Below are 20909 nucleotides of genomic sequence, written 5' to 3'. Positions count from 1 at the left end.
AAATTCAATAGATATTATTTTGAATACATTCAAAAGCTTAATCAGTTATTTATAATTTTATCTCTAATAATATCTTTAAATTTGACTTATTAATTAGTCAAATATGATAAAAATAAAATAAAAATTTCAGTCTGAATATTATCACAATAGAATAAAGTGATTCAACTAAAACTATACACAGAGTTAAATTAAAAATTTAGGCCATAAAATAACGATTGGATCAAACTAAAGTCTAAAGGTCATAAAATAGAGCGTCAAGGATAATAGAAACAAAGTATATAATGCTTTTTTGGGTCATTTGTATGAAAAATCAAACATGCTTTCGATCATGCAGTCACTTTTCTATTTGTTTTACTTGGCACAACTACTTAGACTCATTTCTATAGTAAATAAAGAATTTCTAAGCCAAGATTGATCTCTGAGATGATCAGAGGAGAGCTTAAGTTCATGGTTGCAAACTGGCCGAGCTTGATTGTGCCTATGTATGATCAAGTTCAGCTCAAAATTAATTTCAAGCCTCAATATGCTGTTCAACCTCACCTTGATGGAATTCTAATGCCAGCCCAATTCGAGCTCGAGCCTTGAGAAGTCGGTCTACGTTGAAGGTCATCAACAGGTTCACCGATGGAGTCACCGGAGCTTGTCAGCTTCCACACATGTACTTGCCGTCGGCCGGGGACTCGGACTTGCCTCAGGCAAAACTTCAGCATGGTTGAGATAAAGATAGTTCTGCCGTGCATCCTGTCAAAGTTTCAATTCACTGTCACCAAAGTATAATCACACTCCTGCTCTTAGATTGATAGTGAAACCTGAATTTGGAGTAGATCTCATAAAGAAGAAGATAGCACCAAAGTTTGATCAACATATGGAAAAGAAAACTACTTGAGCTGATATGTACATCATTTTACAACTTCAAATAGCAACCAAGTTTTCACAACTTGTAGCAGTTTTCGAGTATATTTCCAATACCCAAGAATAACCTGAATTTGTGACTCAAGACAACAAAGTGGCAGCATTTATCTTAAATCGATTCTCCCAAATGCTCTTCCACCTTAACATAGAGAAAAGGTTTAACAGTTCTTTCTGTTTCAAAGATGTCTGAGCGCTAAGCGATATCTTGAAAACAACCTAAGAAAAAAGATTCCTACACAAAAATATATGCATCAAAATAAGATATTCCCTGAATAAACTTCCCATATTAACAGAGATGCCGCAATTATCTTTGCATATCCCATCACAATGGCAACCAGATCCACTCCTCGTAATCGTTGCATTTCCTAGAACGATTGAGTAAATAAATTAGTAGTTCTTATTCTGTGACAGAATCAAATAAATACTAAGAACTTCAAGCTCAAGAAAGCAAACCTCTCAGGTCAGCCTGAAATCAGCTTCACAACAATAATAATAGCATTGAGAACTATCAATGGCACCCTCAGATACTGTGTAGCATAAATAATGCCAATGAATTGGCCTTTCAGTGATTTTGTTTGGCCATTTCCTGAAACTTCAGAGAAACTCCATCCCCTGGGAGCAAGAAATCGGTCTTCATTTAATATTGCCAAAGCATTCGCAAGAAGTAGTATTCCTTCGAGCAATGTCCACAAGCCCATTCCTGCATGATATTCCTCCATTATTTCATTACACTAACAGCTGATCTTGTTCAAATCAGAAATGTCAATCACAATAACTTAGCAGATTACAGAATGTTTGTATGAATTTGATACTAAAAAGTTGCTTCGTTAAGCAAGTGCCCTAATACCAATTAAGATCATGTAACTACCTGCTAGATGTTTCTCCTAGTTAAACAGTTTGGACATATAGGAAGTAGAATAAACAAAACAAATAGAAAAAATTAAGTACCGTGGAAGAGTAGATTAGGAAAATGCATTGGAAATCGTATCGCAGATAGACAAGTAGTGGTAATCTAAACAGGCATTATAAAAATTCAATTGTTCAATAAATATGCCTTGAACTAGTTTAATATGTGAGGACTATCCTAATTCAAAGCTCCAAACTAGACTGCAACATGACAGTACACTATGCAAAGGGAATAAACACACCATTTAAAGAAGAATTTCTGAAGTCATAAGAATGTGATCTTGATCCGCCAACAAATAAGGGAAGTGACATCCAAGCCAAATATCTTAAAGGACACATAAACAGTACATCAAATATAGGGTGTCAAAAGGAAATAACAAGTATATGTTGACAAAAAGAGAGAGAAACACCAGCTACAAAAGAAGAGGTTGTATTTATTTATAAATCACATATGATCCTGTTGATGGACTGAGGCCACACAATGAAGATAATAGTCTGGAAAAGTCTTAATGCATATTGTAATAATGCTCAATATAATCATCCCAACCTTCTTACTCCTAACACCACCAGAATATATTGCTGATCTGTTGTAATTTATAAGCATTAAGCAATGTTATGCTAACATGCCAAATTGTTCAGGCATTTGCTATTTTATACATGTGAAGAGCAGCAGTAAGAAATTGCTAATGAATTGTTGGTAAGTTGTAGATTCCATTTCATTTCATGTAGCATCCTCAGAAAAGCAAGCCAAAAAGAAAATGCTGGCATCACATATTAATCATGCAATGTCTAAAATAGCCAAAATGCTCCCAATTCTCTGATTATCTAATACCTATACAAATTTTTAAGCTTCCATATTCTGTTTCAGTGGTAGATGAAGAAACTATGTATCAACATGGAATGACCAAAAGGTTATATAAACTAAAACTAAAGCAAGCCATATATTCTCTTGTGATGACCACAATGTAGATTCTATCTCCTGTTTCGCCTAGCAGCACCACAGTTCTGAGAAAAGCTAGATTAATGCTACTTGAAGATTTGGCAAAAGCCTCCCAGATTCTCCGGTTCTCCCGTTTTGCAATGTTATCCATTTTGTTGGATGAATCCCCCTTCTTATCCTTACCTAAGTGGCCTCTAAATGTTATCAAATTCAATCTTAAGGCCCACCCTAGACTCTAAATGATTAATAGGAGTTAGACTGAAGTACATTCCAAGTCTGATTGTTTACAACCTTCTCCTAGCAGCATGAAAATGCCTTTTGCATTACTCAAACATCACTTTAAGCTCATTTGGAAATTACTATAAGAAAAGTCTACCCCCAGGACACCTGTAGTTTCATGTCATTAAATCTAATTGCCATCTTCTTCCTTGTGGACTTGCAAGCTAAGAAAGTTGACAACTAAAAAACATCCTAAAGCTCCAAACTATATTTACCTAACCCCACTGGAATGTGGAAACCTATAGCCTATAGCTTTATGTCACTAGATCTAGATCTAATCACCGTCTTCTTCCCTATGGTCTTTGCAAGCTAAGAAAGCAACAGCTAACAAGCATTCTAAAGAGAACCTCAATTTGAAAAAAAAAAAGAAGAAGAAAAACTTTGACGTTGCCAGGTCGATCTTTCAAATTAGCAACCGCCACTGAAAATAAAATACTGGCATATTCGTAGGAAAAACTCGAGCGATCAGAAAATTTAGGACTTTCATAAGCTATTTCTACTAAATCTAACATGGTTCTCATCAAATCTCTTGATGCGGGTTACAGTCAAAATTAGCTTAAAGGTCCCCAATCGAATTCAATTCAATGAACGCATAAAGTTTTCATCTTTTCTCATAATTGACCAGTTCGTTTCTCCACCGAGAAACCAAGAAACAATCCGCTTGGGGACGAATGAATCTAGAATCTTGACATTTTCTTCAATATAGGAAGCAAAGTTGGACGAAGTGAATCCAGATCTTCCGAGACCGGGTCAAAACGAGATGAATTTGTTTGAAAGTTGAATTGATTTTGGAGCACAAGAAACTTCTAAGTTGAAATAGATTAAAGAACTAGTAAATTGGCTGATTGGGTCAGCGATGCGTACCTCGATTAGATTCTTAGAGAAAAGAAGAAGAGCAATATCTCGCCTTCGCCTGCATCCAACGCATAGTCTAAAGTAAACTTCATCTCTTTCCTAATTTTCGAAAGAGCCCCACTTTTTTTTCTCCCTCTTTTTTCAAGAACTTACTTTTGATCCTCAAATTGGTAGTCAATTTCAATCGTGAAATTCCAGTTGAAACTCGACATTTACCGTACCTTGAGCTCAAATTGGCTAATTCAGGCTTGATTTAAACTCGAACCGGATAAAGATTTATGTAAGAACTCTTAAAAGAGATAGATTGTGGTACTAGATTTGAACTATTAGATCAAGCATAATCGAGCCAGTTCGATAATAATTTTGAACCCAAATTAGCTATTTAGACTTGCTTTCCTTATATCCTAATTGCGTTCAATAAAAGCCAAAGTCAACCCGAGTTCGAGTCATGTATGAGCATTCTACATTTCATGTTATCTATAAACTACCTTAATTCTTGGTGCTTAAATTTCCCTAATCCTTGGTGAAAGTTTAGCCACCCTTGGTCCGCTCACCACCGACCTCTTCTTCCTCTATTTGTAGTTGCTTTGGTGTTGTTGCTTGGGAACTATGGTGTCTTTGATTTGTCTAAGCTTTCTTTTGTTGGTTGGGAATTTGTTGTACTGAGAGAAGATGCATCTGGCCTCACTCATCTCTCTCCCTTTGCTTTTGCTTCTTTAGGGTTTGTAAAAAAGATTTATTACAGTTTTACACTTTTTAAGTATATTATTGGTCTTTAAAAATTATTTAGTGGTTTAGTGGCTTGACTCGATTCAATTAATAGCTCGACAGACAGTGTTGTTAGTTTAAAAGAACAGTTCGGCAGTACGATAGTTTAGAATAGATCTCGACGACATTTGATTCAGAGAAATTGTTCGACGATGCATATAGCTTAAAACCTAAATTAAACAGCTAAAAAGTTTAGTAGAGACTAAATACTTCTGTATCTAAGAAGGATTGATTTTTTGTTCGGTCTATATCTAACATTCCGGTCCTACAAAGTTGAATAGTTTATGCGTGCGTTATTATCTCAAGCTTTTTAATGCTTCTGTGTAATAATTATTAGTGTACTTGATAGTATGCTTATCTGTACAGCGGCATATAGGCTCCATTTTAATTTCTTCTTCAAAGCAATCATCAGTGTATAGATTTTCTTTAAGAAAAAAGAAAAAGTTGTTGGTCGACAAGATGAATGGTTGTCATATCAATCGCATTCACGTGCGAACATGGAAATGCCCTCAAGGCCATGATCCACTAGTTAACATCATCAACGTGATTCGATTCTAAGTTAAACCGTCAAATTAAAAAGTTCTCCAACCGACTAAACGAATCATGATGGCCTCCCATTCCATGGCAACATGTTAATTAAGATATATTTTTAATTTCTTTTCACTTATAGGCCCTCCTTAGTTCCTAATTACATATATCACCTTGTAAATATGGTACCTACATCTTATGTCACCGCCCTTTAAAAAGTGATTAATTTGGTAAAAAAAAAGTAAAAAAATTCTCATGCAAACTGAGAAGATCGGATCACATCAAAGGGAAATTAGGCTTAATAGATTGAGTTTAATTATCTTATTTAGTTATTTGATTTAGTTAGAATATTAGAAGGTTAGGATTTTATTTAATTAGCTAAATTCAGCTCTGCACAGTTTTAAAAAAATATTCGTAGAATATGCTACACATATTCAAATAATATCAAACCAGTCGGAAAAGGCCTCCAACCTTTAAATCTATAACTTTGATATCTATGACTTCTCCAGATTCGGAATCTATATGTAACAAGGGTTAATCCGAGAAGATAAAGAAGACTAGTTTTATTTGTTTATTAGGGTTTAAATTAATTGTTGATTTGTTATGATTTGTTTGGAGTTGTTTAACTTAGTGAGGAGTCCTAGGGTGAACCTCTATATATATTTGGAGGAAACTCTAATTAGAGTGGTACGAGGATGATCTTCTTGTTATTAGAATTGGCTTTAGCCTTATCTTTTTCCCTCTTATTTCTAGCCATTGGCATCCTCTCCCATCTCCCTTTTTTTCACCACCCAAGTTTTTGATCGACTTTTTCCAGTCTCTAATCACCCTCTTCCATAACAACTTATCACCCTTCACACCACGAACTAAACCTAGCATCCATCTAACCAATGGAGGGCTATCAAGCTATAATCTAAGTTTTAGAACCGTTACGGATCGGATTAGGCCGGTTCGTAGCAAATTCATACTCTATCTTTTCTGTTTAAATAATTCAAATTTCAGCTCTATAATTAATATGTACCATATCAGTATTAAAACAAAATCCAAAAGGTTTTAAGAAGTAGACAAGCAAAAAAAAATCTTCTAGCTATATATAATTCAACCCAAAAAATTATAATTTTCTATCCACAAAAAAAAAAAAAAAAAAAAATCTCAGACGTCACAATCTCTATCCTAATCCACGAATTTTATTTTGGAACAAGGTATCTCTCATGAGAAGCATTAAAATAAAAGAAAGGAAACAAGGATTAAACTTTTTGTCAGTTATCTTCACGACCTAAAACCGGTCTTATTTTAAACTCCAACTGGCTGCCCACATTATGGTGTGTAACGTAACAGCTTACCATGAGCTGCCAAGTACCTGAAACTGCAGAAAATTCATGCATTCGGGGTTGTAGAGGATATTTCTCCCAAACCGCGTAAGAATTTTTATTGGTTTTAACTTTGGTGGGCGCCCACGATCCAAACTGCGTTCCACACCCGATCCCATTCGTCAACGTCTTCGGGTCCACCCCTACACCAACCATAGAAATTAAAAGGCAAAATAATTTATATTAGATCATTGACTCGTTATATAAGGATATTATATACTCGTTATAAAGCCCTATTTTAAGGCCCAATATGATTTTTAACTATGCGAAATTAATCAACCTGCTTTGCCGCCCCATATTTTAAGAAGAAAAGATTACTCCATTGGATGCGCGATAATCCATCAATCATATATACTCAAACTGTTTTTTCTTCTTCTTTTTTTCCTTTGAAGGAAAATTTGTAGACTAATGCATGCATAGAGAAGACAACTTGCATATATTATTTAGAATTGAGCCCGTGCCATCGTTCGTGATTGAACGGCATGGCGAGCTAATAGATGAGCTTCGAAGTTGTTTTTGCCACTAGTGTAACAAACTCTAATCAATAAGTTACGGGATAACCATCTGGTACAATCCTCCTAGAATAGATTTTTGGTTGATCACGTTAACTACTACCTGGCGGTCATTAAATATCCATTTGTCCACATCTGCACGCATTTTTGCTAGAAATTTGATGTCATCTACGATAGCATACACTTCACTGTAGAAGATGCTTTTGCATGTCATGAGAAGCCTTGTTTGCCCTAGTCTGGCCTTCTTCCTGGACTGCAGATGAAGATATCAATACCCCCTAAGTTACAACCCTTCCTAAGTGGCATTAGTCCATTTTTAGTGCTAAGGGTCAAGCTAAGACTTCAGTCGTAGGGATTGGCCAGCTCCCGGAAGTTTGCTAAGACATCAGAGCACCTTTAGCTTTCACCAATACTGTAATCGAGTTAGGTTAGGTTTCTCCCCTCTGAAGATGACCCTATAATATGCCTTTCAGATTTTCTACGCAATTCTAAAGCAAGCGGTATTTTCTTCTAAGGAGAATCGTATGATTAATATACTGAAAAAGGTATTCTAATTCAATTTGAACAAGTGCAATTTAAGTAATAAAATACGTATGATTGTATAAATCATACGTTCACATACACATAATAAAAGAGTGGATGCCACGACGAAGCCCGGCTAAAAGAAGCAGTTTGATAACAGCCGCGTGCACACACGTGAACTGTTGCTTAAGAAGAAACTGTACATAATGGTTGGCATAATTGAATTAGAAGTATAGAATGTTTTCCAGCTGTGGAAGAATATGTGAATAAAAGGTTTCTTAATTTGATGAGATTTAGTATTAATATTGGATGGTTTTTGAAAACAAATTGGAAAGATAGCTATGCATATATATAAAAGTTTAATCATAGGTATTCTATCTCTTTAGACTCCTCCACTCCTTTTAATTACAACAGGGTCATTTTTATTATTATTTTAAAATGATTGCCTAAGTATATAATAATTTTTTGCTCAGTAAATATGATTTTCCTTAATTAATTTACCTTTTTCTTATAGTAACTAGTCTCCAATTCAATAATAATTATAATTATAATTATTTTACTAAATCTAATAGCTAGCAAAGAAGCGTTATCAGCTTTTGTACCTTGAACAATCGGCTTCCCTGCCATTGACTAGTGTTTCCCATCTCCGTCGGACGCGTTCATCCAACTACCTTCGTACCCATCTCCGTCTATAAAAACTCCGCCCAAATCGTTCCCCCTTCTTATTCCAGTCTCCCACGTTATCGGCGCCATTTATCCACGCTATTCCGCTTTTTATTCCTCAAAAAATGGCGGGAATAGAGGGCAATAAGCCCACGATCGCCCCGCGCTTGTCTCACAAGCCGTCCCCCTCCTTCCGCCTCCGCAACCAGAGCCTCAACTCCCTCCGCCTCCACCGCGTCTTCGACCTCTTCGACCACAACGGCGACGGCGAGATCACCGTCGACGAGATCGCCCTCGCCCTCGAACGCCTCGGGCTCGGCGCCGACCGCGACGAGCTCTCGGCCACCGTGGCCGCCTACATCCCGGCCGGCGCCGCCGGCCTCAGCTTCGATGATTTCGAGGAACTCCACCGCGCCCTCGGCGACGCCCTATTCGGATCTCCTCCGCCCGAGGAGGAGAAGGTGGAAGAGGAGGAGAACGACATGAGGGAGGCGTTTAGGGTTTTCGACGAAGACGGCGACGGATTCATCTCCGCCGCCGAGTTGCAGACGGTACTGGGGAAGCTAGGGCTGCCGGAGGCGAGGAGCATGGCGTCGGTGAGGGAGATGATCTGCTCCGTCGATCGGGATCGCGACGGCCGGGTGGATTTCGGCGAGTTCAAGTGCATGATGCAGGGCATAACGGTCAAAGGCGCGTGATCTCGTCTTCTCGTCGGTGTACTTGTACGGTCCTGATTGTATTTCTCCGTCCGTTAATTTTTCGTAGATAAAAACTTTCGCTTTTAATCCGGGGAAGGGGGAAGGAATCCGTGTATCGATTTGGGGATTAATTGGCTGGGTGTTTGAACTAATCGTAGGGGGTGAATTCGTGAATCCTTCTTCCAATTTGTGATGCATTGATTTGGATGGCCATTAGGATTGCTTGTTTGACTTTGGAACTCACTCTTTTACTCTCGAAATTTGAGCATTTATCAATTTGTTTTGTTTTTTGTTTTACTCTTTAAGGTTTAAAAGCTCGAGTAATTTGGTAGTGGAGATCTCAGGCTGTAGATAAAATAAAATCATCTTTCGAGATAGATGAATCGAATAATGGTATTTAGAATTTTAATATATTACTAATATATTAAATTCATGGGTTAATGGGTTATTTTTAAACTATTCAAATAAATTATACAAGTTAATTCATATAATAAATAAGTTATTCAGATTATAAAAAAAAGGTTATTCATTTAGTAACCCAGCTATAGATGAATCTATCCATGATAAAAATCTTTAATTCAATACTCTTAAAGCCAAGTCTATTTAAAGTTTTTTGCATTCATATTAAGTGAGTGCTTTTTTAATTTAAAAAAAAAAAGAAAATTCATGGTCCGATCATATCATTCATTTTAATGTATCGATAATATCATTCATTTAAGACAACAGTCTTAGAAATCTGACTGTGGTACAGATTGAACAACAATTAACCTCGATCACAATAAAAGCATAGGCATATTGAGCTGAGTTACCATAGATGCTTGTTGCATTTTAAATGCAGAGAGTTAGGGGAAATTCGTTGGCTCTTACAATGGTAAGTAGTCAATAGCACTTTCAATCGATATTTTTTGTCCATTTCTTTCTTTCAAACATAAGCAACACATTTTCTCACACAAGCTTTTAGGGCCACCTTATTGCATACTATCCCCACTATTGAAAACAGATTGACCTTGAAAGAAGATGTGCTCCACTATCTCCTTTTTTTCGTTTCTTTTTTTTTCAAGATCTTATTATTAGATGACAAACCACATGAAAATTATGCACTTTGGACTGCTCCAAAATAGGATTGGCTTATTCATACCTAATAACATCTTTACTAGACTAGACTGGGAGTGTAATGGAGCCCAACTTGAGCGAGCTAGGGTTACTTCAGCTCGAGCTCGACTCAGCCGGTTATACTACATAAAATTTATTATTATTATTATTATTATATTGAGCTGAGCTGAGCGGGTTGACTCTTTTGAGCTCACTCATTTTTATGTTCTCGTGCATGCATTGATTTGAGCATTTAATTGAATAAAAAAAGACTTTGAATGATCCAGCATTGAAAAGGATATCTAGGATATAATTCATTCATGAATGTCTTAATTATGAGTTTTTGACCAAAATAGTCATGCTCTAATTTACTTTTATTAAAATAAACTTCTCCTTAAATTTATTATTAAATGAGATCTAATTTATTGTAGCTCTGATAAAAATATTAAACTAATCAGTATTTCATCTTCAAGAAAAAATGTTAATCAGTTCAGTATTTTTGTCTGATCCTAAAATCTTAAAATGATCGGTTAAGAAAAAAAAATTATCTGGTAAGAAAAACGTTGAACTAATTAGCGTTTTTATTAGTACCAGAGTGAATCAAATACTATGTAGTAATTAGTTTAAGAAATATTCTATTTTAATAAAAATTAATAAAAAAAGGGTATATTTTGGTCAAAAACTCCATTATTATCGCGCATACATTGAATTCAGCATCTTCTTCCTACGACCTTTGTCTTTTTCACTTTTTCTAAAGAAGCTCCTGTTTTTTACCAAAATTTCTTTAAGAAGTCCCTAAATCATACTGACCCAACAATAAAAGAATATTCTGTTTTATTTAAATTAACACTTTTAAAATTTTCAAGTTATCCTCACTGTTTTATTTTGTAGAAAGAGTTTTAAATAATATGAGGAAGGTTAAATTTGAAATTTTAAAAAATATTAATTTAAAATAAAATGGAATTTTTTTTTGTTAAGCTAATGTGAGTTTAAGTTCACTCGATTGGCTTTTTTTGAACATTTTTTTAAACAAAATAGGGTTTTTTTTAAAAAAATTTAGGAGGTTTTCTTATTTAAGAATTATATAATTTCACTTAGACACCTTGAAGTATCGTTATATTTTACATAATATATAAACTTTTTTTTACTACATATATCCCCAGATCTAAAAAGGTCGGTATAATTTTTTTTTCTGAGTTCAACGGGATAAATATGAATATTTTTCTTAATTTAGGGGGTTTATATATGTAATTAAAAATTCAAAGAGTGTACGTGAAAAATAACGATAATTTAGAGGACCTAAATAAAGTTATTTCTTTAAAAAAATAATAAGGTAGAGTTCAAATCATAACAAATTCATAATGTAAAGAGATTAAAAATGCTATTAGTGAAGGATTTGGGTGGTTTTTTTTTGGAAAAGCCCTTTGAAAAGATTTTATTCTTTCAATAAAAAGGTTTGATACACAAATTAAGGAGGAGATAACAGCAACGACTCTTTGACATATGCCCTCCACTTAGTTACAATGATAAGCATTCCTACAAAGAGTAAGATATTTAGTTTAATGCCTCGTATATTATAATGAACAACCCTAAAAGATGTACAAATACATAAAAATCTAATATTAGCCGGTCATGATCCAATAGTTATATATACACAACTTTGTAAAATTTCAATGATCAAAGAAGAATTTCCAATCTTTTATAGAGACCGACCTAATAAACATAAAAAAGATAAAATTAAGAGTGACCGAACTACAAAAGTCGTGTAAAACGGATGGCCACAATATATGACACGCAACAAACAATAATGACTAATAATATGGGAGATAGCTACGGGGACAGAGATGATGAGGGGAGATGACAATTGCCAATGGAAACGAGCCAGACAATGGCGAGGGGTGGAACAAGTTGATAAGCAAAGGAAAATTATGAAAAACTCATAAGTGAGCAAGACAATTGAGGTTTCACGAGAAATACGGGAAAAAGAGAGAAAATTAGGAGAGAGAGATAGAGAGAGAGAGAGAGGGAGTGAGGGGAAAAGTAAAATGGAAGAGTTTACCGGTGAGGATAAATAACCCTCCGAGAGAGGTGAAGAGACCGTGCGTCAAATTCTAACAAAGCTAAAGTCGAACTAAGTTGATATGTTGCCGATCAGTCAAGTATATAATTAAATGCGTGCTAATGCATTAATTGTGCATACCCATTTGGATTAATTATGTTCACTTAATTTATTTATTTTTGCAATATATTTTCACTTAAATTAGTACCCCATTATAATATATTAATTGTGTACTCTCTGCAGCACTGAATATAGAAAGACTTCATTTCAATTTAATTATTTAAAATATTTATATAAAGAGGGGAACAAAATCACTGGTTTGATTCGCTTATAAACCTATGGAAATAAATCTTTAATTTCCTTAACCCACGCTAATACGCTCTTCGTAATGTTCAATTCCTTTCCATATCGTTTCGTATCGTAGGATACAAATCAAACGACGCCACGTCTCCGTTCAGAAAAGCTTTTCATGGCAGCATTCGTAGGCCACCGTTGGATCGACGAAAGGAAACATCCTGACAGCCTGATTCTCGCGGCGACGGCTATAAATACTCCCTCCGCCATTCGGCTTCCCCTTACATTCGCCGGTTTCGTTCCACTCTCGAGTGGAGGTGCGTCGGAGGCGAAGGACTTCTTTTCTTTTTTTTAAACCTAACCCTAATTTCCGATCCTGATCTCGACAAAGTACGTCCGAACTTCTAATTTTTTACTTTATTATTCTTATTTTTCGATTCGCTTGCACTGGTTGTGGATCTTGATCTTTTCTCTCATGGTTGGATTATTTTGGGGGTTAGAAATTGGTGAGGAAGGCTCGATGGCGGTAGAGATTGATGAGAATGATCATGAGTGCGAGGGCTCATCGTGGGCGTCGTCGTCATCGGATTCCGAAAACGAGAGACACTCCCATAATGTGGAGACGAAGAGGATGTTGTTTGGGATAGCGCAGCCGGTGCATACACTACTTGGAGGAGGAAAATGTAATTGTTATTAACTTGGTTTTTATCAGCAATTATTTATTAATTATACGAAATCCTAAATATTTATAAAAAGATATAGAAAAAGAAGAAATTAAAATTACGATTCTTAAAAACTAAAAAGATTACTCGCTTAAAATTTTAATAAATTTTGAACTCGATAAGATAAATTTATATGCTCATAAGTTGTGCGATAGAAATGAAATGAAGAGATAGATCTATCTCTTTTCACTATTATTTTGAATGGTGAGTAAAATAGTAGGTGATAAAGATAGAAAAAAAAATAGAAAAATATTTAGCCGAGTTCACCAGAGTTAGTTAGGGACATCATTAGCTGATGCTCCTTTGGTTAGATCTATTTAAATTTTAAAAATACTCATTTTAACCAATTTTGATTGCTATGGATGATAATGCTGAAATTAATTGATCACTGACCAAAACTAGTATGTGTCTGGTTTCAGATAGATGTGATCATCGGATGGGCCGGGCCTTGTTCAGATCAGGTTAATCGGAATTATATATTTGTTCACAGCCCGACCCATTAATCATTCGGGCCAGGCTGGATTTGAGTAGGGCTAGAATATTCTAGCCCATTACGGCCCATTAGTCTATTAGACATTGGGTTTGGATTGGCTATAATGTCTTTAACATAATAGGTTAAATATAAAATAATATTTATATTGTATTGGGCCTAGTTTAATGGGCTTATATGAATACATTTTAGTTATTTTTCATCGAAACATACTTATATATTAATATATAATTTACTAAATATGTAATGTGAGACTAAAAAAATTATAGGAATATATATGCATTATAGGTTGAGCTATATATGAGAATAGTTGATGTGGCTTTTGAGTCGGGCCGGATGAGCAAAAGCTAGTCCATGCCACTCATTACCATCTCGGGCTCGGGATCTTAGCGGATTAAAATCAGGCGAGTTGAGCCTAATGATCATGTCAAGTTTTAATTTAGAATCCAGATCAACTATAGTTGATCCCGATCCATTTTTGCCGATCCATCTTAGGTCAGTAGAAACTAGGATCCATACGTATATTATGATTTGAAACCTGAATTTTCATCTCTTATTTAACAACCGAAAGAACTCAACATTTTATAAAAGAAATACTTATTTTACCCTTTGGTTATTTTTGACTCATCTCATTGTATCATGTAAAAATCTACAAAGAAATATTTGAGTTTATTCAAAGTAATTTTTTTTTTCAATTTCCAAATTACCGTCACCATGTGTTATAGTTTTACCCCCACAATTATGCTAATTCCTACCACTAATTTTATAATTTAATTTCAAATTATTTTTATCTCAATAGTTATTCAGACTGTTATCTCAGCAAAGATCTTTTGATAATTTGAGAAGTATGATTAATTAATTTGTGATATGGTATTATATGGTGCTATAATAAGAATAGTAAAGTTACTAAATATGGTTAGTGTTTTCTAACAAGTTCAAGAAAACTTCTTGAACCCGAAGCAAAGGCCACCTTGTTTCCCATTCTTTCTTCTTTTTTTTTTTTTGTATTTTAGTTTCAGTAAATATATAAAAGAGAGGGGATCTTTTTAACATGGTTTTAAACATTGAAGATATTTCGACTATTTGTTTGTACTGATTTCTTATTTACTTTCTATGCATTTTCTGAATGATAAAATGTTTTGGGTAGTTTTACAAGCTACAACAACAAATAGGCGATGCTACAAAACCGAAACTCAGTTTGCTTATTTCTTACAAATGACCCGAGTATTTTCATATCTATATTTGAGGTATGTGTTTTATAATTGCAAAGCACAACCAAAGATTAGATAAAGTTCTACTATAAAAGTTTTTAGTCTTAACTCATATATTGGCAATGCTGTAGCCATTGAATTTAGGATTTGTGAAGGCTAATCCCCAAGCAAATACTCGAGAGCATTTGTCTCTGTTCAGCTTGTAGTTGGCATTTTGCAATCTCAATTAATGGCTAGAAAACTGGATTGAAAAATGTCAACCTTTTCCAAGTTCTAACGCAGAGTTGCTAAGTATGAGCATTTGTTATTTGTAATAGTTGTTAAGAATTTCTTTTGAATCTATTGCAGCTGCTGATATTATATTGTGGAGGAACAATCAGATATCAGGCAGCATACTTGCTGGAGTGACTGCTGTCTGGCTTCTCTTTGAATGGATGGAGTATCCCTTTCTAACATTTGTTTGTCATTCTCTGATATTCTTACTCGCTGCATCTTTTCTTTGGTCCAATGCAGCATCATTGGTTAACAAGTGAGAGCTACTCTTATGTGCTATTTTCAAGCTTAAAGTTGTCAATACTGTTCTTCTAGAGACTATCTCGAATAATGATCAACTGTGTGATTCAGGTCTCCTCCAGAGTTTCCAGAGGTTATTTTGCCAGAGGACTCGTATATGCAAGTAGCTGAAACCATACGAAATGGAATTAATCAAGCTTTTGCTAATTTCCAATACGTTGCTTCTGGGAATGATCTGAAGAAATTGTTGATGGTAAAGTGGCGCTCATCATATCTTTTATGCTGTTTGTCTTTGGAATATTAGAAAGGTAAGCTTATGTTGCAGATCATTGCGGGTCTCTTGATTCTTTCGGTGATCAGCAGCTACTTCACTTTACTGACGTTCTCGTATCTTGGTCAGTACCTTTTGACTTTGTTATTAACCCTGCTTTCTTAAAATTATTCTTTCCAATCAGTAACTTTATTCTCTATCTTTTTTGTTTTTTAATTTTTGAAAGTGGCCTTTCTTCTCATGAAGCCACTCTTATCACTTAAGTGATTCGTTTTGATGTGACTGAGCACCTCTAAATTAGAATCTAGAAAGCGGTGTTAGCACTCATCACCCATCTGGTGATGTTCTAGCTGAAACTTTTGTAGCAGATGAAACTTTTTCTTTTCTGAAGCAATTGTTAAGGAGGAAGAGATATCAGTCTGCCAGTGTAGATGTTTGGCTTTCTACCCTGACAAATACGAGGCTGTTTACAAGGATCAATGAGATATCTTCCATCAAAATACACTGAATTTATTAGACCTGCAAACAGCAACAGTCTTTAACTTTCATTATATGACACTTATCAGCTACATGTTGCCTGTGTTAAAGCTCTTATACATTCAGAAACAAATCAAAGATGCTAAATTCTTACCTTGCAGTTTTCGTAATTGCTTACACTGTCCCTGCACTCTACGAGAAATACGAGGCTGATGTCGACGCTGTTGCTGATAATGCCATGGCTGAAATCAACAGGCACTATGCAGCTCTTGATGAGAAAATACTTCAGAAGATCCCAAGGGGCCCTTATGCAAAGTAGCAGGAATGAGAAGAATAACTGCATTTCTTGGTTCACTCTCCTGTAGTTTGCTGCAATGTTAACTTCAGCTACAGTGAGTTTTGCCTAGTTACAACCAGTGAGCTAGGAAACCTTTTGTAGATGAATTCTATTAATTATCAGAGTCATTTTATAGGTTATTCTTATATATTAGCTTACCTTTTCTTTTTCATTCAAGTAGCTTATATTCATTATCATACAGTCATTTTAATATTTTATAGGCTAAAATCCAAGGAGTGACACCTTAGCTACGGTATGGATATGTAAGTCTCTGATAGTATGATAAACATTTATCTAGCAATCACCACTTGTATTCACTATCCCTGTTTTCTTATCCTCAATTATCCAATCTATCAGAGAAGATTAATCCCGATGTGTCTAATGAGATTAGGATTGATAATTTTCTCTCTTTTTTTATTACAAAAAGTCCATAATATAAATTTTTAATATTTTTGGTGGCTAGAATATGAATTAGAAACTGATGATTCAACGTTGGCATTTGCAGTGAGGCGATAAGGACTGATGACCATGCTGATGTCTTTGTTTAAGCCTTTAAGATGGAAGTTTTGACCAAATATTGCTACCCAGAAAATCTTTTTACCAAATTATTATTCTTTTCAAACTATTCATGTACAAAAATATTTTTATTTTAATCAGCTTAAATGCAAAATCGCCGTCTTAAACAATAATTTTTAATAGATTTATCAACATAAAATATACCACAAAATCATTATTTTCTACATAAAAACGCTGTCAAGAAATTAATTAATTAATTAATTAATCACTCTTAGCTTTCTAAGAATACGATTTATTTATCAATATATCAATATATTTGAAAAACTATTTTTTCCTATATAAAACTCTTTTAAGGAGAGCGGATAATAAATCGCTCCCATGAAATATCTTTATAAGGTAGGAAGAAATTATTTCAATGCTTTTATTTCAGATCTTTCCAAAAGCATTGTACGATCAAAATAGATACTTTTAACATAAAATTATGTAACATTATGCAGAAAAAGTGGATTAAAATTTTTAAGTTTAGATAGCACAATTATGATACTCTAATTGATCTCTAGTTAGAATCGTTGCTTTTTTTTTTAATGCTTTAAATAAGTGGTTCTCCAGAAAAATATTTATTTATAACTAATCACAATTAAAATCTAATTTTAAATTCAGAAAAGGTCTACTCTTCCCTTGTATAATTGGTTTAATATTAGCCAAATATTTTACACAATATTATAATGCAATTATTTTGTGTGTAAATAATTAATAAATATAAAATTTTGTATATAACACTGTCTTTTAACAATAGAGTATTTTTTTATTAAATTAAAAAGTCTTAAACTAATTTAACTAAACCACTCTTCCTTATCTTCTCGGATTAACCCCTCGTTTTGCTATATATAGATTCCGAATCTGGATAGGTCATGAATACCAAAGTTGTAGATGCGATAACATCCAACTGATTTGATATTATTCGGATATTTACATAATGTTCTGAGAATATTTTCTCAAAACTGCGCGGAGCTAGATTTAGCTAATTAAATAAAATTCTAACCTACCGAGGCTTTAACTAACCAAATAAGATAACTAGACTCAATCCATTGAGGCCAATGTCCTCATGGTGTAACTCGATCTAACCCAGATCCCATCATTTTAGTCATTTTAAAAATACCCTCAACTAAGTCATATTTCTACCTAACGGAATATTTTCAGGATGTTAATTTAAATCTAACATAGGGTGTTTTCGCACATATTTACAGTAACATTTTTTTAAGGTGTAAACCGTAATTTTATTGAAAAAGTAGGGTGCTATATACAAATTTATCTAATAAATACAAGAAATAATATCATTTTAGCTATATATATAAATTTATTAACTTTAAACAATAATATGTAGTAAATATTCTATGAATATATATTCATTTAACAACTAATCTTATATTATAGTAATATTAAAAAAATGTAGTAATAATAAAGATATTTTAAAATGTTTATGACTATTATGTAAAAGTACCACCAAAAAAAAGAAAACGGAAAAGGAAAAGGAAAAGGAAACCGTTATTAATCCGTTACCTCGCAGATGACGTTTCCACATCGCCCGAGACTACATTAACACTCCATTGTGATACGGCACCCTTAGTTTAACTAAAGAGTGGGGCCCACATGAGATTTGCTCGAATAAAATCCTGGGTGTAAACCAAACGGATGCACTAAAATTACATGTCTCTATTGGAAATGGTAGCATGCAGATAGGGTTGCATGAATTTGCCACATGCCAGTGGTCGGAATTTAATCATTTATTAAGCTTTATGTTTGTGTGCTGTGCTCGCAACAAAACGACAGCTTGATTGAAGACATCGAGTGAACCGCGTACGGACTTCTTATAGTAGCTCTAATTTGAAGTGCTTAAACACTAATAATGACAAAAGAGAACTTTCAAACACTAATAATAATAATAATAAGAGAGAACCTTCAAACACTAATCTCAACTAATTTGAAGGAGCTGAAACTCAGTTGGTTAATACATCAAATGTTCATTTTTTAGCTAAAATAAGGTGAGCTTAAAGACTAGATATGAACCAAACAAAATAACTAATCTTCTTTAAATATAGAGACACTTAAGCTTCATCAACTGTATTACTAAGCTATTAATTGAGTATCTTTCTCAACAATAATAACTTAGAGTTGGACTCGATCTCATAACCTACTTAGCATGAGAAAAGATACCTATCATATCAACTACAGTAGAATTCGTTTGGTCGGTGAAATCTCAACTATTTGAGGCCTTGAGGGTCGATTATTGTTGACCATTTTCTCCATTTAACTATACAATGCGAGGATTCTATGATTGCCATCTAATAAAATGGCCATCACAAGTGCGAGAGCACTAGGCTCTGATAGCCAAGGTGGAAAGGCATCTGGCTCGATGTAAGAGAGGCTGTCTCTCAACGACGAGCAGGGCCACACTGGTGAAGGCAACGTTGCCAACAATTCCGATGTGCTAGTTAGGCTACACGTGGTTGCCTAGACACAATATCGCGCAAGGCAAGGAAGTTAGGCTACCTAGACACAATATCGCACAAGGCAAGGAAGTTTTTATAGGACAATGGTTAGGGCAAGGGAGTACACTTAATCAACTGGGACATGCTCACACTTGCTAAAGAAGATAGGGATTTAGGTATTCATTGCTTGAAGGTGGCTAGCTAGGTTAGCCAACCTAGGCAAACTGGTGTTTACAATCCTAAACCAAGCCAACACACCGTGGGTGCAGTTATTCCTAGCCAAGTATGGTAATCTTGATCTACGGTCACCTAGGCCCCATAACTCTGCCTCGTGGGTGTGGCGAGCTTTAACTAGGATGGCGGCAACAATCCGGCTAGGTTGTTGCATCCTTGTTGGCAACGGGCAAGTGACTGAGATAGCCACGACACCCTGGCTAACGATTGTCCCGTAGTGCAAACAACCCTCAGTTATGCATGACAACATTCTAAAGGACGACCTCTCGGTAGTTGGCCTACTTGAGGGTCAATGGCCGCCGGAGTGACCACTTCGAGTGGCAAGGTCAGCCATTACGTTTGACATTCTCTTGCTCACTCTGGGCACTGCCACCACTGCTGACACTTGGATCTGGTGGCCGCACCTAAAAGGAGTCCCTACAGTGAGGTCGATTTCTTCTTTCCTCCGTCACTCTAGACTCGCTAGGAAGGATGACAGTAGATTTGGAGTCTGCCGGCAACACCAAGGGTTCAAACGTTCTATTGAAGCTAGCCTAGAATCAGTTGCCGATGAGAAGCTTTCTTCACGCTATGACTACTGGGCCGGAGAAGAGCTGTTCACTATGCAACTTGTATAGTGAGACAAGTGAGCATTTGTTCTTCATGTGTGCATTTAGCAAAGAGGTTTGGCAAAGTGTGCGTGATATGTATGTGCAAGACTTGAGGGGGACCTTGAATTGGCTAACGACTTTATGGCATGGGAATCCATGCTAGGACAAATGCATGAGAGGAGTCATTATACCACGTGATGGCATGTACGAAAGCAATGGAATCAGGTTGTGTATGGTGGAACTCCAATGAACCAGCCAGAGCCAACCACAAGAAGAGTGAGAAAATGGGTGGCACCTGAGGAAGGTGGATAAAGATTAACACGGACGACGCTTTTACCAGAGTAGCAACTTAAGGTGGTGCCAGTGCGGTAGCTAGGAACGACAACGGAGGCTTAATATGGGCAATTTGGGAGCCTTGCTTTAATGTCTCTGCGATCCATGCGAAAGTTTGGGCTATTAGGCTGGGGCTCCAGAGCGTCGAGCCGATGGAAGCCACCATCATTGAGACGAATTGCCTTTAGATTTTGAGAGGTGAGAAATCCAACCCTAGGCCTATCAGAAAGCTCATTAAGGAGTGTATTAGTATTCTGAGGGGCTTTCAGAATATCCGAGTTAAACATGTGTACTGTGAGGCAAACCAAGTCGTAGATTGGGCTTAGCT

General features: G+C 35.4%; 3 protein-coding genes across 4 annotated transcripts; 2 read left to right on the top strand and 1 right to left on the bottom strand.

Annotated features, from left to right (window-relative positions):
- Positions 1-882: 882 nt before the first annotated feature.
- On the bottom strand, positions 883-4126 carry LOC140776112 (uncharacterized). 2 transcript variants are annotated; one of them, XM_073119689.1, is made up of 3 exons: positions 3902-4126; positions 1366-1612; positions 883-1277 (listed from the first exon to the last, which is right to left on the bottom strand). In XM_073119689.1, the coding sequence occupies exon 2, from the start codon at positions 1608-1610 to the stop codon at positions 1374-1376; it is 237 nt and encodes a 78-aa protein (XP_072975790.1). In that variant the 5' UTR covers positions 1611-1612; positions 3902-4126; the 3' UTR covers positions 883-1277; positions 1366-1373. The 2 variants fall into 2 exon arrangements, with proteins under 2 accessions (XP_072975790.1, XP_072975789.1); XM_073119688.1 differs by lacking the exon at positions 3902-4126 and adding an exon at positions 2061-3045.
- Positions 4127-8245: 4119 nt separating this feature from the next.
- LOC140775888 (probable calcium-binding protein CML27) lies at positions 8246-9192 on the top strand. Its single transcript, XM_073119371.1, has one exon. It carries the CDS (start codon positions 8381-8383, stop codon positions 8951-8953), a length of 573 nt encoding a protein of 190 aa, XP_072975472.1. The 5' UTR covers positions 8246-8380; the 3' UTR covers positions 8954-9192.
- A 3477-nt stretch (positions 9193-12669) lies between these two features.
- On the top strand, positions 12670-16590 carry LOC140776543 (reticulon-like protein B1). Its single transcript, XM_073120280.1, has 6 exons — positions 12670-12788; positions 12899-13081; positions 15170-15350; positions 15446-15587; positions 15660-15729; positions 16244-16590. Exons 2-6 carry the CDS (start codon positions 12919-12921, stop codon positions 16399-16401), a joined length of 714 nt encoding a protein of 237 aa, XP_072976381.1. The 5' UTR covers positions 12670-12788; positions 12899-12918; the 3' UTR covers positions 16402-16590.
- The last annotated feature ends 4319 nt before the right edge of the window (positions 16591-20909 follow it).

Source organism: Typha angustifolia, chromosome 14, assembly GCF_048772165.1.
Source record: "Typha angustifolia cultivar Huaian chromosome 14, ASM4877216v1, whole genome shotgun sequence".
In the NCBI taxonomy this organism is placed as follows: domain Eukaryota; kingdom Viridiplantae; phylum Streptophyta; class Magnoliopsida; order Poales; family Typhaceae; genus Typha; species Typha angustifolia.
The sequence above is the reverse complement of the archived record's forward strand: the minus strand, read 5'-3'. Positions and strand labels throughout refer to the sequence as shown.

What these genes read in the sequence shown, in the direction of transcription:
- LOC140776112 (XM_073119688.1), bottom strand. Translation starts at nt 2,157, where the DNA reads ATGTGTCCTTTAAGATATTTGGCTTGGATGTCACTTCCCTTATTTGTT. An exon ending in CAGAAATTCTTCTTTAAATG is followed by an intron (nt 1,613 to 2,060) that starts GTGTGTTTATTC and finishes AATATCATGCAG; the next exon opens with GAATGGGCTTGTGGACATTG.
- LOC140775888 (XM_073119371.1), top strand. Translation starts at nt 8,381, where the DNA reads ATGGCGGGAATAGAGGGCAATAAGCCCACGATCGCCCCGCGCTTGTCT.
- LOC140776543 (XM_073120280.1), top strand. Translation starts at nt 12,919, where the DNA reads ATGGCGGTAGAGATTGATGAGAATGATCATGAGTGCGAGGGCTCATCG. An exon ending in GCAGCATCATTGGTTAACAA is followed by an intron (nt 15,351 to 15,445) that starts GTGAGAGCTACT and finishes TGTGTGATTCAG; the next exon opens with GTCTCCTCCAGAGTTTCCAG. An exon ending in ACTGACGTTCTCGTATCTTG is followed by an intron (nt 15,730 to 16,243) that starts GTCAGTACCTTT and finishes CTTACCTTGCAG; the next exon opens with TTTTCGTAATTGCTTACACT.